This window comes from Oncorhynchus masou, chromosome 27 (assembly GCF_036934945.1).
Source record: "Oncorhynchus masou masou isolate Uvic2021 chromosome 27, UVic_Omas_1.1, whole genome shotgun sequence".
Taxonomy (NCBI): domain Eukaryota; kingdom Metazoa; phylum Chordata; class Actinopteri; order Salmoniformes; family Salmonidae; genus Oncorhynchus; species Oncorhynchus masou.
In genome coordinates this window covers 33,670,569-33,689,066 of record NC_088238.1, presented here as the reverse complement: position 1 = coordinate 33,689,066, position 18,498 = coordinate 33,670,569, and the positions used below count along the sequence as shown (strand labels likewise).

The 18,498-nt window shown below is 42.9% G+C and overlaps 1 protein-coding gene across 2 annotated transcripts in view; it reads right to left on the bottom strand.

The window, feature by feature from the left end:
- Positions 1-18,498, bottom strand: part of LOC135516055 (copine-8-like) — a 121,416-nt gene that overhangs the window by 9,331 nt on the left and 93,587 nt on the right. Inside the window, exons 11-17 of one of the 2 annotated variants that reach the window (XM_064940050.1) lie at positions 16,894-16,969; positions 13,189-13,242; positions 12,998-13,059; positions 7,158-7,172; positions 2,168-2,214; positions 1,120-1,301; positions 198-325 (exon numbers count right to left, since the gene is read on the bottom strand). In XM_064940050.1, coding sequence (XP_064796122.1) covers positions 198-325; positions 1,120-1,301; positions 2,168-2,214; positions 7,158-7,172; positions 12,998-13,059; positions 13,189-13,242; positions 16,894-16,969 — 564 coding nt within the window. The remainder of the gene's footprint in view (positions 1-197; positions 326-1,119; positions 1,302-2,167; positions 2,215-7,157; positions 7,173-12,997; positions 13,060-13,188; positions 13,243-16,893; positions 16,970-18,498) is intronic. The other variant, XM_064940051.1, reaches the window with a different exon arrangement.

Here is an 18,498-nt window from a genome sequence, read left to right as displayed (position 1 = left end):
TTTATCACTCTGCTATGTGTATCCAGTCAGTTCAGGGAGTGACTCTAAAGACTCCACAATAGAAAACCGCGGGTAATATCATTTTCAAATCATAAATTGAATTTCAATTTGGTTCACAGATTCACTGAAATGAATCGAAAACTGAAGTGACCTTAAAGCTGTTTCAAGTCCAGCTGTGTTCCTCATAGCCCCCTTACCTGGCCACATGGTTGATGACAGGAGAAAAGTTGGTTGGACCGTAGAGGCAGACAGACTTCAGGCTCTGGTAATATGCCTCCATCACTCCATCTATACCTGCACAGTATGGGTTTTGGGGGTTGCCATTCTGGAAGACACAAAAAGAGAAGGAGGGTAGTTAAAACATCTTTCATCAATCCCAGTCAAGCAGGAGAATAACATTTAAAAAATAGAGAAGAATCTAAAAAGAAAAATGTAAGATCTTTCTAATTAAATTCTGAAGCAGGGGAATGAAGTAGGAGAACTAGGAAAGAAGAAGATAAAGAAGAAGATAAGAAGATAAAATACACAGCTTTCATCAATACAACTTTAGGCCCAGTCAGAGATATGGGAAATCCCTGCTGAGCATGCTGGAGGCATGTTCCTGTCTGAGTGGTATCCTACTGTTTACAGTACTCTGTAGAGCTGAAGATGGAGGGAGAGTGAGGGCATGGGAGGGAGGGCTGTCTGTGATCAATGTTTTTCTTTACAGAGAGGACAGTTACTGTTCTCCTTGGCAGTCATAGAGCTTAGTGGCAGTATTTTGTTTTATGACTTGGCATCCTAAGCCTCTACAATACAGCCACTAAATAGACATTGAAACTTTGAGCCTGCCTGGAGTGCCAGATAGGTGGAGTTTGTTAGGGTTTTGTCGCTCTTTCACTTGTCTAATTGCTTACGTTTCGATTGGTGCATCTGCAGCTTTTAACCAGATATAAATAAAACAAGCCCGTAACCACGGCAAACGCATTAAGTACATGTGCTCCATGCAGGGAGCAAACCCACAATTTAACCAACCGAGCCAGGACTGAACAACTCTGGTGTTGGGGTACCCGTCCAACCTCTCTGAAGCCAAGAGCAGGGATTATCTTATCAGGGTTTAGGGGGTTAGAGGTCACTCACCAGGGCGAACTCATGTGAGACCCGTCCGTCGGGGGGCAGCTTGGCTCCGAAGCCCAAAGCAGGGAACATCTTATCACTGTCGTAGTCCTGGATGATCTCCCCTACAGCCTTCAGGGCCATGGCGTAGGCATTCATCTGGTAAGGACTCATGTAGTGGAGGGAGGTGGGCTGGGCTGGGTTGCCTGGGAAACAGGTACAGTAATGGTAAATAATGGGACAGTAATAACAAGGTACAATAATGGAACAACAGAGCCAGATATAGAAAGGAACGGCTGTGTCTCAAATCTAACTCCATTCCCCATTTAGTGCACTGCTAGCCCATGCTGTTTATGGTAGAAAGTGGTGCATTATATGTGGAATACAGTGTTATCTGAATTTTGCCCATACTTTTGCCCAGAAAGGTAGTTGAGTGTTCAACCAAAAGGCTGATATTTTTAGACAGCATAATACACCATTTCACCTTAGACCGTGTTAGATCTCTTTCCCTGCCTTTCCCTCTATATAAGACTCTGGGTCGTGGGTACAGTATGAGTGACATGCATAACTACATGACAAACTTGAGCATGGGAAATCATTTCACTTTATAGCACACTGGCTGTAGTGGTTATGAGTATAGTGACATGAACTTTAGATCTTTTAACGGCCCTATTGGACACACATCCATAACATCAGCTCCAGCACATCATATATTGGACCTCGTCAAATAAAAACAAGGAAGCAATAACCCTACGCTCATGAGTTATCAGTGGGTCTACGTTTGAGTTGAACAATCTGCTGTTATCTAAGAGATATGGTAGTCCCAGTCAACCTCACTATGAAGTCTAAGAGACGGGTCATTTCCTTCCAGCCTTGCTATAACAGGTACACATTAAAATATACAAGAGAGGCACATTCATTCCTGTTATCACCACTAAGCTATCATCTCTTTTACAGCATTAGGTTTTAGCCTGCCCTGCAATAATGGAGTAGGGCTATTACAGATCACCCCATATGCATACATTTAAACAGCCCTGGTCGAGCATTACGAGAAGTGTTGAGTGTTGCTCACCGTTTGAAGCGGTGAAATCAATTGCCACTGTGAAATTAATCTGGGTCCTGGAAGGTAAAAGCAAGAGGAGAGTAATTATTAATTTACCACACGCTAGCATAGACACACACACACACACACACACACACACCATAAACCATTGGCTTAATGAACTTTAGTAAACACAATAATGTTCTGATTATCATAGCTCAAGCAAGCAGGCAAGTTGAAACCACTCCTTGCCCTTGGTGCCTGAAGAAACAATTTAAATAGAGATAATTTTCTAATCCCAAGAAGTCAAGACAAAAAACAGGTTCAACAGATGAGCGCACACAGTGCTGATGTGTGCTGTGCGTGCCGTGCGCTGTAGCTCACACATCATCTTGCCCTCTCCACCACCTCCTGTATTTGAATAGATCAGGTACTGTAAGGAACCATTGGACTTGTCACCCTGTGACGCAATGTGGAGTGCACTGCACAGCCCGCAGACACATGTTAGTGCAGCAGACCTGAAGAAGCTTGTTTACTCATTGTGAGGGAGGGGGAGAACCAGACCAGGGGTTCTGTGCTCTCCTCTCCCCAGCTCTGAGCCACTCTGCCTGTGTTGGCTGTGGTTCAGGTCAGGCTAGGAGCCATGAGGCGGGTATGGATGGATAGGGCCCTGGTCGGGCTTTGTGCTACTCTCTAGTACACACAGACACACACAGCCTGGGTCTACTGCTGGGAGAGGAAGGGGTGGGTGGGGAGTGATGCCTGAAGTACGGCACTGTTGCCTCATGTTAGGGCAGATAGAGTCTGGGAGGGGAGAGGGAGGATGAGAGGAGGGAGGAATAAGGGAGGAGCAGAGGGATGCTTGCATCTTTCCCCCCGAGTTAAATCACAAATGTAGTGTTAAATCACTCATTTACGCTTCGTTTTGCATGCATGCTATGAATGTGTTTGAGCCCATTTCTTATTATATATATGTTTTTCAACCCAATTTCGTGATATCCAATTGGTTGTTACAGTCTTGTCCCATCGTTGCAACTCTCGTACGGACTCGGGAGAGGCGAATGTTGAGAGCCATGTGTCCTCTGAAACACGACCCCCACCATGCCGCACTGCTTCTCGACACATTGCTCGCTTAACCCAGAAGCCATTGAGCGCATTTCTTAAAGAATATTTGTGTAGGGGTAAAAAGTTACATCTGCTAGTGTAAGTCAATGTGCACATTATACTGGGCTATCCTGCATCGAACATATCATGTTTTAACTTCACTGAATTGTAATGTAACTCATGTTACATTAATTCAACTATTTTTTCCCTCAGTATAATTCAGTGCCAAGATGTACCACTCAATATTTAAGAGCATTGGTACGCTGCAGAAGTCAGTGGAGAGGAGACAGTTTAATATTCAGAGAAAGGAACAGGGAGTCAAGTATTCAAGGAGAAGAGGAGGTGAGACAGTGGTGTATTGGAGTCATATCTGGTCCAGCTCTCTGTGCCAAGAGGGAGACAGACAGACTGGCCTACCAGCCTGAATTATGGATCTCTCCTCAAACACACACACACCCACACACTGAGAGTTTCCAACTCGCTCAGAGTGTGAGGACAGCCAGAAAACAGGGGAAGGAGATGGATAAAGAGAGAAAAAAAAGAGTAGAGAAATGTATCCTAGTCTGAAATGAAATATTACTCAGTCATTTCCATATAACTCAGAGACTGTAAATCAGTGGAGATACAATCTAATTATTCCCATTACAATGCAGAGGACTCTCGCTAAAGGTCAGCTGAAGCTTCTGCACCAATCACCGATGAGTGTGCACAGTGAGGTAAGAGTGAAACATCACCCCATTGGCTCCAGGTGTTGCCCCTGGCGATGCATGTTCCAGGAAAACTAGTCAGCCCGTTTTGACCTTAAAGGGGCAATCAGCAGTTGCGACATCAATTTTTTCACTAATAAATTAATGATATGTACCAATTTGTTCTTAAAGAATATCACTTATAAATAACTCATGAACTTAGTTCAACTGTTGTACCCTCATCAGTACCCAAAATATAAGCTTGTTTGTAAACCAATGTTGGTAAACACAGTAAATGTAAACAAACACTGTATAGCCTCAAAACATAGTTAAAACAATAAAGCTGATATCATGGATGGTCAGGCCTTGCATCCATATATCTGTCTATGAATTTGAGACAGTTAACATTTCTCCAGCCCCATCCCTCAGCTTTTTCCCGAAATAGGGGCAGGGATTGCGCTTTGTTATTGCTTCTACTGCTTATCGCCGCTTTAACCCAGCTCAAACAGATACGGAGAGAGAGAGAATTCTTAGCTAAGCTTGCCTTGAAACGTTATCTAAAAAGCAACATTAAAGTAACGGATAGAAATTCAGCTCTTCTCAAGTGACGGTAAAGCAGGAAATCCCTAAGGAAGTGACTATGAGGACTTCATAGCAAACCATTTTATGTCTGCCTGTGTTATTAGCTGGATCATTATCAGAGAGAGGAGAGGAGAAGCAGAGAGAGGAGAGGAGATGGGGAGTGGGAGGAGGTAGGGGCGGAAAGGGGAAGAGAGGGAGGGGGGGATTTTCTCATGCTAAACAAACATCTAACATACTATGACTAACATACTGTCCCTTCCAGCCTTGTCTATGAGTAGTGATTCATAATAAGTAAATAGCACTACTGTAGGAGTGTTATTGTATTAGTGGCATCCATCTGCCCCTGCCAGCGGACATGGGAAACCCTGTAGGAGTAATTCGTACTGGTCCTGTGGCTAATTAAAATCCTCATCTGATCCCACTTGATTGTTTCATGCATAAATTAGGACTCCATCTCCCCAAGCGTAAGTGACGAGGCAGTCTATAGAGAGACTACATGGGCTCACTTGAAAAAAACGTGTCAATCCCAATGTCTTCCCTGGTTAAATAAAGGTTAAAAAATAGAAAGAGTGGAGGAGTGTGAGCCATATTGAAGCTATCAGAGTGCAGGGGGATGAGGTGCGCACACACCCCGACTCATGCTTATGTCTCCTATATGATAGTATCACCCAGGGGCGATCAGTGCAGCACCTTTCTCCACAGTGCTCCTTTTATTTGCTTCCGTTTGCCTCCATCCAATTCACAGAAAAATAAAAACATCTGGGAAAGAAAGAAACTTGTCTGGAGAGATGAGGAAAGATGAGCTAATGAAAACAATAGCAGTGTAAGTAGAGAAGATTAGGGTGAGCAGAGAAGCATCCTCCTTTTGTTCCTGGAGTGGAGAGATAGAGAGAGAGAGAGGTGGGCTGGGTTAATGAGAAAGGAGGAGAGATATATGATGGGAAATGCCTAGTGAACAGCTGGGACTCGGAGAGCGATCCATTCCTAGTGTTATTGTTAAAGCCCTGGGTGCTTCAACTGGATAAGGCTCTGACAATGTATGACAAACCATGGTAGTGTGCAGTGGTGAGGACACTGTGAAAGTTTAGAGAAGAAGGAAAGGAGGATAGAAGGAGAAGAAGACTGATTGTTTACATGCTGCCCACATAAGGTAACACCAGCAACCACTAAGGGTACATTGATGCGCGCTTAATACAACTTGATAGCCGCACAAGCAGAACAGAAGGTTGGATTAATTCTGTTTCAAATGGACCGTGTTCATCCCTTTGAATACAATAACTGGCGTTGATACATTAACACTGAATGAGGGTCCCAATCCCACACACACATGCACACACATAACAGCTGTGTGCTGCCAGATAAGAGATAGGGTATTTACAACACACTACCCATCCATTCTCTATGCTAATTCCAATGCTAATAGTTGTGGTGCTTTCCCATTCACTTCTGAGCTAATGAAAATTAGCAGATTGGAGTGAGTCACTAACAATGGCTGCTCTCACTCAGAACCTGTCAGGATGAGGGCTTCAATACGCTCTTGGCTAATGAAGTGAATCTCCATACAGGTGTCAATCAAAATCTAAATGCTGTGGAGAGGAGAGACAACAAAGAATAGAAGAGAAGAAAATAAAAAGGGATTATATACTGAAAAAACATATAAATGCTACAATTTCAAAGATTTTACTTAGTTACAGTTTATATAAGGAAATCAGTCAATTGAAATAAATTAATTAACAGCCTAATCTATAGATTTCACATGACTGGGAATCCAGATATGCATCTGTTGGTGGCAAATGCCTTAAAAAAAAGGTGAGGGCATCGGTCAGAAAACCAGTCAGTATCTGGTGTGACCACCATTTGCCTAATGCAGCACGACCTTTGCAAAGAGTTGAATGTTGTCCCACGCCTCTTCAATGGCTGTGCAAAGTTGCTGGATATTGGCGGGACCTAGAACACGCTTCCAGAAATTAGAATTTTACCCCCTTTTTTCAATCTTGTCTCATCACTGCAACTAACTAACAGTCTCGGTAGAGGCGAAGGTGGAATCAAACGTTCTCTGAAACATGACTCACCTCACCGCACTCCTTAACAACCTCCAGCTTAACCCGGAAGCCAGCCGCACCAATGTGTCGGAGGAAATACCGTTCACCTGCGACCGGAGTCAGCCCGCAGACACCCAAGATCGCCACAAGGAGTCACGAGAGCGATTATGTTCATTTTCCCGTAGCTTATGCCTGCCCATACCATAACCCCCACACCACCATGGGGCACTCTGTTCACAACGTTGACATCAGCAAACGATGAGTATCTTGGCAAAGGAGAAATGCTCACTAACAGGGATTTGGAACATTTCTGGGATCTTTATTTCCGCTCATGAAACATGGGACCAACACTTTACATGTTGCGTTTATATTTTTGTTCAGTGTAGATTATACCTATTAAAGTAACATGCTATTTCTTATCAAACAAGCCAAACAGATGAAGAGACACGAGGGGGTATGAGAAGGCTGTGTGAGAAGAGCTCAGCATGAAGCAGTTATTATGAAACATGAGCACTATAGTCCATTATCATCCATTTAGGCTTCAAACAGCAAAAACATCTCTTTCCACTTCATTTAGTCACACAAACGTCAGGGTACACCACTTACCCTCCTTGGCCCACTCTGTCAAAAACACATACAATGTTGGGAGTTAGGAAAGTGCTTTTTATTCTACAACATTCAGAAGGACCTAGTTTTGTGCATACATTTTACATAAGCAAAGTAAAAAAGTAAACTCCTGTCTCCTACATACTTGTCTCCAGTTACACTGTTAACCTCCAACACACTCATACACATTAAACCACATCAATATACACAGAGTGTACAAACATTAACAACACCTTCTTAATATTGAGTTGCCCCCCTCCCCCATAGACTACAAGATGTCGGAAGCGTTCCACAGGAACTTCCCACAGTTGTGTCAAGATGGCTGGATGTCCTTTGGGAGGTGGACCATTCTTGGTACACACGGTAAACCGTTGAGTGTGAAAACCCCAGCAGCGTTGCAGTTCTTGAAACAAACCGGTGCGCCTGGCACCTACTACCATACCCAGTTGAAAGGCACTTTAATATTTTGTCTTGCCCATTCACCCTCTGAATGCCACACATACATAATCCATCTTTTAATTGTCTCAAGGTTTAATCATCCTTCTTTAACCTATTTCCTCCCCTTCATCTACAGTACACTGACTGAAGTGGATATAACAAGTGACATCAATAGGGATCACACCTGGATTCACCTGGTCAGTCTACATCTTGGAAAGAGCAGGTGTTCTTAACGTTTTGTACACTCAGTGTACAGCACATATTACATGCATCCACAGGATCAATTCAGAGATGGTCACACCTCCATATCACTGTGGACAACGGCCATTGTGTTACATACAATCAGGTGCATAATTACTGGTACCTTTAATAAAGATGAGCAAAAAATACTGTATAAAATAAATTCTATGCCCCAAAAATTATAGGGTTATTATTTTATAGTAATACAATTTCTCTGAGAAATAGATTTCGTGATTGCACCAATGCCGTTTATCAAACTCCAGGTGGTGCTTTGCAGTGGCGTGTCCAGAACATATATTAGCATACAGCAGTAAATTCACTTGAAAGTGCCCTACAGAGTGCGAGTTATACAGTAACATACGAGGAGTCACTTTTTTTTTTTACGGGACCTCATGTGTGTTTTTTTAATGGGTTTTATAGTAAAGACACATACAGTTGAAGTCGGAAGTTTACATACACCTTAGCCAAATACAATTAAACTCAGTTTTTCACAATTCCTGACATTTAATCCATGTAAAAAATACCCTATTTTAGGTCAGTTAGGATCACCACTTTATTTTAAGAATGTGAAATGTCAGAATAATAGTAGAGAGAATGATTTATTTCCACTTTTATTTCTTTCATCACATTCCCAGCGGGTCAGAAGTTTACATACACTCAATTATTATTTGGTAGCATTGCCTTTAAATTGTTGAACAAGGGTGAAATGCTTTCGGTGGCCTTCCACAAGCTTCCCACAATAAGTTGGCTGAATTTTGGCCCATTCCTCATGACAGAGCTGATGTAACACTCAGGATTATAGTCCTTCTTGCTCACACATGCTTTTGCAGTTCTGCCCACAAATGTTGTTTTTTTTAGTTCTGCCCACGGCTTTGTGATGGCCACTCCAATACCTTGACTTTGTTGTCCTTAAGCCATTTTGCCACAACTTTGGAAGTATGCTTGGGGTCATTGTCCATTTGGAAGACACATTTGCGACCAAGCTTTAACTGATGTTTTGAGATGTTGCTTCAATATATCCACACAATTTTCCATCCTCATGATGCTATCCATTTTGTGAAGTGCACCATTCCCTTCCGCAGCAAAGCACCCCCACAACATGATGCTGCCACAACCGTGCTTCACGGTTGGGATGGTGTTCTTCGGCTTGCAAGCCTCCCCCTTTTCCTCCAAACATAACGATGGTCATTATGGCCAAACAGTTCTATATTCGTTTCATCAGACCAGAGGACATTTCACCCAAAAGTACGATCTTTGTTGCCATGCGCAGTTACAAACTGTAGTCTGGCTTTTTTATGGCGGTTTTGGAGAAGTGGCTTCTTCCTTGCTAAGTGGCCCTTCAGGTTACGTCGATATAGGACTCGTTTTACTGTGGATATAGATACTTTTGTACCTGTTTCCTCCAGCATCTTCACAAGGTCCTTTGCTGTTGTTCTGAGATTGAGTTGCACTTTTCCCACCAAAGTACGTTCATCTCTAGGAGACGGAATGCGCCTCCTTCCTGAGCGGTATGACGGCTTCATGGTCCCATGGTGTTTATACTTGCATACTATTGTTTGTACAGATGAACATGGTACCTTCATTTTTTGGAAATTGCTCCCAAGGATGAACCAGACTTGTGGAGGTCTACCCTTTTTCCGCCTGATTTTTCAATGATGTCAAGCAAAGTGGCACTGAGTTTGAAGGTAGGCCATGAAATACATCCACAGGTACACCTCCAATTGACTCAAGTGATGTCAATTAGCCTATCAGAAGCTTCTAAAACCATGACATAATTTTCTGGAATTTTCCAAGCTGTTTAAAGGCACAGTCAACTTAGTGTATGTAAACTTCTGAACCACTGGAATTGTGATACAGTGAATTATAAGTGAAATAATCTGTCTGTAAACAATTGTTGGATGTCCTAACCAACATGCAAAACGTACAGTTGGCTAAGAAGAAATTTGTGGAGTGGTTGAAAAACAAGTTAATGACTCCAACCTAAGTGTATGTAAACTTCTGACTTCAACTGTATTTTGTGTGGTAAGCTGTTAGTAGCCCATGTGCCTCATCCAAATAAGTTGGTCTATTTTCACCTCTTAATTTCACCTATGTTACTGTTCTGACATGGTGATGCATGTGTAGCCTATAACCTGTTTTTGAGAAACATCATATAATATTGTAAGAGGTTTCATTGTCTGCTTATATGCCCCTTTTATTTATCCTACGGTTCTGACTTGGTGTACAGGCAAAATACTGTAAGAGCAGCCCATGTTCTGCATTCTGTTGCTGTACATTTCAAAAGTGCTGAACACAGTAATATTGACTATGTCCGCCTTAGCTCACTCATTAATATCGAAATTACAGAATGGCTCTTATCCGCACATCATTCCCTTATGCCATAGTTTGTACATCTCAATTGACAGTAGAAACCACATTTGTTCAAGCAAGTCAGCCATATCAGCTGTGGTTTAAAAAAAGGCAGTAAACGAGGCTGAAAGAACTGCCAGACAAGGCTCTGCTGATAGCCAGGTGTAGCGGTGGTAAGGATTCACCCCATTGTGCTGAAAAGAAAGCTCTGCTGTTGGGACAGCTTTATGTAGGCCCTAACAGTTTGTGGGCACCGCGTGCATGCATCTAAAAAAAAATTGGGGAGTTTGCCCCACCAAGATTTACAAGCTAAAATCGCCACTGAACCTGACAGCGCTTGAGAGGATCTGCAAAGAAGAATGGGCGAAACTCCCCAAATACAGGTGTGCCAAGCTTGTAGCATCATACCCAGGAAGACTCAAGGCTGTAATCGCTGCCAAAGGTGCTTCAACAAAGTACTGAGTATAGGGTCTGAATACTTATGTAAACATTTCTAATAATGCATTTTTGCTTTGTCATTATGGGGTATTTGTGTGTAGATTGATGAGGGAAATAGTTTAAAAAAAATCAATTTTAGAATAAGGCTGTAAAGTAACAAAATGTGGAAAAGGTTAAGGGGTCTGAATACTTTCCAAATGCATTATAGATGTACCGTTTACACCTTCTGTATCATGTGCATGTGACAAATGTTTTATTTTATATAGTGTGTGTTTACCACAGATGGTAATGTGACGAACAACACGACCTGTACCAAAGTCAGATAAGGATGTAGGCCAAGGACTAGATAAAGTGTATTATTACCTGGAGTTTTTCCTTATTGCAGGCTACTACTTTCACCACTTTGGTTGTTTACTACACTAACTTACCATCTCTGTTTAGCACATGGTCTCACATGTGAATCCTTAAAGAGATGGGTGGGGCTAAGGCTTAAGAAGATGTGAATTATGTTAAATGGGTGTAGACAAAGAAAAGGGTCATTTCCTCAAAATTGGCGTTTATCAACTTTCAAATCAGAAGTGGGGTTTATCAACTTTCAAATCACTCCATTGTAGTGCATGGTATATAATTTTCTAGCTCTGAGTCTCTACTTTTATTGAATGTAAAAAACACAATTTCAAATTTTGCTACATAAGACCAAATCAGTCACTTACACTGAACAAAAATATAAACACAACATGTAAAGTGCTCATGTTTCATGAGCTGAAATCTCTACCATAAGCCACCTTCAACGTTGTTTTAGAGAATTTGGCAGTACGTCCAACCGGCTTCACACCCCAGTGGGTGTGTGTGTGTGTGTGTGTGTGTGTGTGTGTGTGTGTGTGTGGGGGGGGGGCTGGCTGTCAAGTGGGTGGATCTATACCCTCCCAGGCCTAGTCATGTGAAATCCATAGATTAGGGCTTAATGAATTTACTTCAATTGGTTGGTTTCCTTATATGAACTGTAACTCAGAAAAATCTTTGAAATTGTTTCCATTTGCATTTATATTTTTGTTCAGTATATCCATCTATTATCCACATATTCTTTGGTATACTGCCGATACCTTATTGATTGGTAGAGGAAGTAAATGTAGATCTCACATGGAACGGTCAGTGACCTCAGCCTCTGGCTTGTCCTGTATTACCCATATATGATGGGAGGAGAGACATCCACCTCTATAAACATGTAGATACATCAGCTGTCTCATTGACTGGGGCTGTGAAGACGTTCACTGTTATTTATAGGCCTGGGACAATTTACCAGTATTGCAATACTTTTTCCAAGGCAACATTTTTTATAAGAAGCAGACCAAACTCTTTGGTCCTTTAAAAACCTCATGTGTGCCAAATATTGTGTGCTATAGGTTGGAAAATAAATACATGTGACTCGGGATGACAACATAATGATGTTTGTTTCCAACATTAGGGCCGTTTTTCCTAAAGAAGTCAAATTTGCTTCATATTTTGCACATGACTACACTTCCTGAACTACACAGGAGGGTCAGTGTCAGTGATGATTACCCCTCAGCTCACCCTCAGGCGACAGCTCAAAACAGGACCAACTTCCTACATGTCAGACTGTATAGGACTGACTACAAGCCGAGAGGAAAGAGCTCCATATCAATGAAATGTTGTGCATGATTGAAAAAAGCTCCCCGCTCCTCCTCTGACTGCCATTGACAATGTAAATGCTCATCGAAATACTGAGAGAGCTCTGACAGTGTAAGGGTCAATGCACCACATGTTAGTCTGCTACCCTACCTATCCTTGTTGTACAATACTACACATGATCCATGACCTTTAGATGAGAAGTGTTGTCAAGAACAGGCCATAAGAGGACTGGAGTGCTGCTTTCAAAATGGCCATTCTGTGTCTCTCATTTCGTCACAGACCTCTCTCACGTTCTCTCCCTCTCTTTCTGTCTCTCTGATTTTCTGACTCTCCCCATCTCGGTCTCTCTAAACCTTTCCCTCTCTTCCTGTTTAACCGTTCAACCCATACTCTGGAGTGCAAGCCTGCCTATCCTTCCCTGCGAGTCTTATGAAAGTCAGAAAGTGTGTGTGGGCGAGCGTTCTGCTACGCACCACTGCACACACTCAGCCACCATCACCCATTCAGCCATGGACTAGAGGGCCGGAATGAACACACATACAGTTCACTCTCCTCACGTCCCCCTCCACCGGACTTCACATCTGCATACCTGTCAATCTCTCCCTTTTCTCTCGACTTCTCTGTCTTTCTTTTCTATATGAATAAATGAGGGAATGCAGGAGTGAGAGGTTCTTTCACTCCGTCTCTGCATTCACAATGTAGAGAGAGAATGCAGTGTCACTCACCCTCCTTTGATGTAGTCGAGGAAGGTGACTTCTATATCCACCAGGAATGAGAGCAGAGTTACCTGGAGACAATATGGATACAAGGATGGCAGGATGGAACAGGCTTTACAATAAAGACAATGACTAAACCAAGCTCAAATCAACATAAACAAGATAAAAAGAACGGATGGACAGTGCCCGTTGTGGCTTACCGTTCCAGAGTTTAGGTATTTTTTCTTTTTTCCTTTCTTCTTCGGATTTATAACCTGTGGAGAGAACAGCAGCCTCATTCAAACATGGTCTCTCTCTCTCTCTGTCTCTGTCTCTGTATGTGTATTTTAATCTGAGCTTTAAGGTGTTAAATTAAACCGTGGCCTAAGTAGCACACAACTTTTGACATGGGCCCATAGTGTGCACTATAAGGGAAGAGGGTGTTATTTGGGAAGCAGCCCAATTTACACTGGATTTCTAACCCTCTGCATCCTTGGTGGAGATTGGAGCTAATAAGTAAGGAAGGGCACATTTGCCTTTGAAGGTGAGGCTAGCTGTTTTATTGCATCTGGCTTGTAAAATAAAATGTGTGTGTATATATATATATATACATTTCTTTTTAAATAAAAAATAAATGCACACACTAGCACACACACAACACAGACACAGTAACAGTTGGTTTCCCTTGTGTTGTGTTCAGTAACTGCTCTGGCAAGAGTAGATGTCACATCAAATCAACAGATAGACAGAGAAGACCAGGGAGACGGGAGCTGCTCACAAGCTGCGTATTTCACAAGTAAAAGAGAAGATGGTGATCATCGGGCATGGTGGACAACCATAAGCAGTGTTTGTGTTTGTTTGTGTGAAGGGGCAATGTATACAACAGAGATCGGGCCCCATGCAAGGGCAACATTCCAGAGAGACATCAGAGACTGTAACGTTCTTTGTTTCACGAAAACATGGCTCACTCGAGACACGCTATCGGAGTCGGTACAGCCAACTGTTTTCTTCACGGATCGCCCAGACAGAAACAAGCATCTCTCTGGCAAGAAAAAGGGCGGGGGTGTATTCCTTGTGATTAACGAGACGTGGTGTGATCATAATAACATACAGGAACTCGAGTCCTTTTGTTCACCTGACTTAGAATACCTCACAATCAAATGCCGACCGCATTATCTACCAAGAGAATTCTCTTCGATCATAATCAGTCATGTATATTCGCCCCCAAGCAGACACATCGACGGCCCTGAAAGAACTTCATTTGACTATGTAAACTGGAAACCACACATCCTAAGGCTACATTTATTGTAGCTGGGGATTTTAAACAGGCTAATCTGAAAACAAGTTCTATCAGCATATCGATTGTGCTACCAGGCCTGGAAAAACCCTAGACCATTATTATTCTAACTTCCGTGACGCATAAAAGGCCCTCCCCCCACTCCCTGATCACGTGGACGGGGATATGTTCCGCATTGCGGCGAACAACAACATTGACGAATACGCTGATTCGGTAAGTGAGTTTATTAGCAAGTGCATCGGTGATGTTGTACACACAGCGTCTATTAAAACATTCCCCAACCAGAAACCGTGGATTGACGGCAGTATTCACGCAAAACTGAAAGCGCGAACCACTGCTTTTAATCAGGGCAAGGTGATCGGAAACATGACCGAATACAAACAGTGTAGCTATTCCCTCCGCAAGGCAATCAAACAAGCTAGGCGTCAGTATAGAGACAATGTGGAGTCGTAATTCAACGGCTCAGACACAAGAGGTATGTGGCAGGGTCTACAGTCAATCACGGACTACAAAAGAAAAACCAGCCCCGTCGCGGACCACGATGTCTTGCTCCCAGACAGACTAAACAACTTTTTTTCTCGCTTTGAGGACAATACAGTGTCACTGACACGGCCCGATACCAAAACCTGCAGGCTCTCCTTCACTGTAGCCAACGTGAGTAAAACATTTAACAGTCTGATGGCCTTGAGATAGAAGCTGTTTTTCAGTCTCTCGGTCCCAGCTTTGATGCACCTGTACTGACCTCGCCTTCTGGATGATAGCGGGGTGAACAGGCAGTGGCTTGGGTGGTTGTTGTCCTTGATGATCTTTATGGCCTTCCTGTGACATTGGGTGGTGTAGGTGTCCCGGAGGGCAGGTAGTTTGCCCCCGGTGATGCGTTGTGCAGACCTCACTACCCTCTGGAGAGCCTTACGGTTGTGGGCGGAGCAGTTGCCGTACCAGGCGTTGATACAGCCCTACAGGATGCTCTCGATTGTGCATCTGTAGAAGTTTGTGAGTGCTTTTGGTGACAAGCCGAATTTCTTCAGCCTCCTGAGGTTGAAGAGGCGCTGCTGCGCCTTCTTCACTACGCTGTCTGTGTGGGTGGACCAATTCAGTTTGTCCGTGATGTGTACGCCAAGGAAATTAAAACATACTACCCTCTCCACTACTGTCCCATCGATGTGGATAGGGGGGTGCTCCCTCTGCTGTTTCCTGAAGTCCACAATCATCTCCTTTGTTTTGTTGACGTTGAGTGTGAGGTTATTTTCCTGACACCACACTCCGAGGGCCCTCACCTCCTCCCTGTAGGCCGTCTCTTCGTTGTTGGTAATCAAGCCTACCACTGTAGTCTAGTCCGCAAACTTGATGATTGAGTTGGAGGCGTGCATGGCCACGCAGTCGTGGGTGAACAGGGAGTACAGGAGAGGGCTCAGAACGCACCCTTGTGGGGCCCCAGTGTTGAGGATCAGCGGGGTGGAGATGTTGTTACCTACCCTCACCAGCTGGGGGCGGCCCGTCAGGAAGTCCAGTACCCAGTTGCACAGGGCGGGGACTCAACTCTAGCCACTTTAATAATGGAAAATTTGATGTAATCAATTTATCACTAGCCACTTTATTACATTACTCATCTCATATGTATATACTGTACACTATACCATCTACTGCATCTTGCCATCTTGATGTAATTAAATGTATCACTAGCCACTTTAAAAAATGGCACTTTATATAATGTTTTCATACCCTACATTACTCATCTCATATCTATATACTGTACTCTATACCGCCAATGCCATTCGGGTATCACTCATTCATATATTTTTATGTACATATTCGTACACTTGTGTATATAAGGTAGTTGTTGTGAAATTGTTCGGTTAGATTACTTGTTAGATATTACTGCATGGTCGGAACTAGAAGCACAAGCATTTCGCTACACTCGCATTATCATCTGCTAATAATTTGTACGTGACAAATACATTTGATGCTGGGCATTGGGTGCTTACTGTTAACAAATGGACGGATGGTTACGGGAAGGCACACACACACACACACACACACACACACACACACACACACACACACACACACACACACACACACACACACACACACACACACACACACACACACACACACACACACACACACACACCTAAATTGTACAATTTACTGTGGAGGAAAAAAACAAACCAGAGAATATGGGTGGAAGCCAAGAGCTGTGACTTGGGAAATGATGATAGATTGTCATGTCCCAGTGCCAGAATCTTGGATGACAGCACACAATCACGATGTGGCTGTGTGTCTTCTTTCTCTCACTAGACAAACACCAGCTGCTTAAAATAAGGGTCCCCCTGTGTCCTTCCCACTCAGAATATTGTTTTTAATGAACAACTGTTCAGTTCTATCTTAAGAGACGGAGTGTGGAGGCTGGCCATCCATCAAAACTCCCTCACTTTACGTCAAATTCCGTGAACGAAAATTCAGGAGAAATGCCATGAAGAATCGCTCCAGAGGAGATTTACTAAATGTGCTTCTGTGTGGGTGAGTGACATTAAAAGTATACAGATACATAATATTGCATTCCACCAAGTACACATACATACGTAAACATGACGCATGCACCCATGTAAAACACACACACACTTACCTCATACACATTGAACTGGGACTGGCCTCTGGATAGCTCTCTGTAGCTGGTAGTGAACTCTCCTATGAAGTCATGGCTAAGGACACAACGCACAGAACAATCATTTGTAAAATCATAGTATTTCAAATACACAACCCACAAAGCACCACTGTTAGTGGCAGAATCCTGATCGACGTGCCTAAGTGTATTGCAAAGTATTATAATCGTCTAGTGGACGGAAGGAGATCAGTTGAGATAAGTTATTATTAATGAAATGTTAAAGCAAGAAAGAGTAAGATAGACATTTAATCATTATTTGAGAGTGATTAAGTAGAGATTTCACTTGTGTTTTTCATGCAGCCACTTGTGGGTGGGAAAAAGTAGTTGCCCCCTTTCTGATTTTCTCTATTTTTGATACTGAATGTTATCAGATCTTCAACGAAAACCTTATATTAGATAAAGGGAACCTGAGTTTACAATAAACAAAGTTACGCAACACTCAATTCCCCTGTGTGAAAGAGTAACTGCCCCTTTACACTCAATAACTGATTGTGCCACCTTTAGATGCAGTGATTGCAACCAAATGCTTCCTGTAGTTGTTGATCAGTTTCTCACATTGCTGTGGAGGAATTTTGGCCCACTCTTGCATGCAGAACAAATTTAACTCCGCGACATATGTGGGTTTTCAAGCATGAACTGCTCGTTTCAAGTCCTGTCAGAACATCTCAATTGGGATTAGGCCTGGACTTTGACTAGGCCATTCCAAAACTTCAAAATGGGTTGTTTTTTAGCCATTTTCATGTAGACTTGATTGTGTGTTTTGAATCATTGTCTTGCTGCATGACCGAGCTGCGCTTCAGCTCACAGACTGATGGGCCGACATTCTCCTGTAGAATTCTCTGATACAGAGCAGAATACATGGTTCCTTCTATTAAGGCAAGTTGTTCAGGTCCTGAGGCAGCAAAGCATCCCCAAACCATCACACTACCACCACCATGCTAGACCATTGGTAAGAGGTTCTTACAGTGAAATGCAGCGTTTGGTTTTCGCCAGGCATAATGGGATCCGTGTCGTCCAAAAAGGTGACTCAAGTTTGCCAAAAAGCACCTGGAGGATCAGCAAGACTCTTGGAAGAATGTTCTACGGACAAATGATTCAAAAGTAACTTTTCTGGATGACAAAATCCTCCACGACAACTGATCAACAAGCAGCTGAAAGGTGACACAACCAGCTATTAAGTGTGTTGGATTCTGGGGTAAACGTTGAACATTGTTATACTCAGAAGAATAGGAACATTAGTTACAAAAGGGACATGAGGGGTGCCATAATGAAGCTTGGGAGGGGCGGAGTGCAGGGAACACGATCGCATGTGGCAGTACAGATACGGGGGGGGCATTGAAAAATCATATCACTTAGCTCCCTGCTCAGCAATAATGATGCAATTTTTAGAGATAAGGAGGAGACGTGGTTAAGCTTCTTCGGTGTCCGTGATTGATTTACTCAAACGTAGAATCTAACAGGTGCAAGGGGGCAATTATTTTTTCACACAAGGGACATTGGCTGCTGTACAACTTTGTCTATTAAATAAATGAAATAAGTATATAATTGTTGTGTCGTCTAATATTC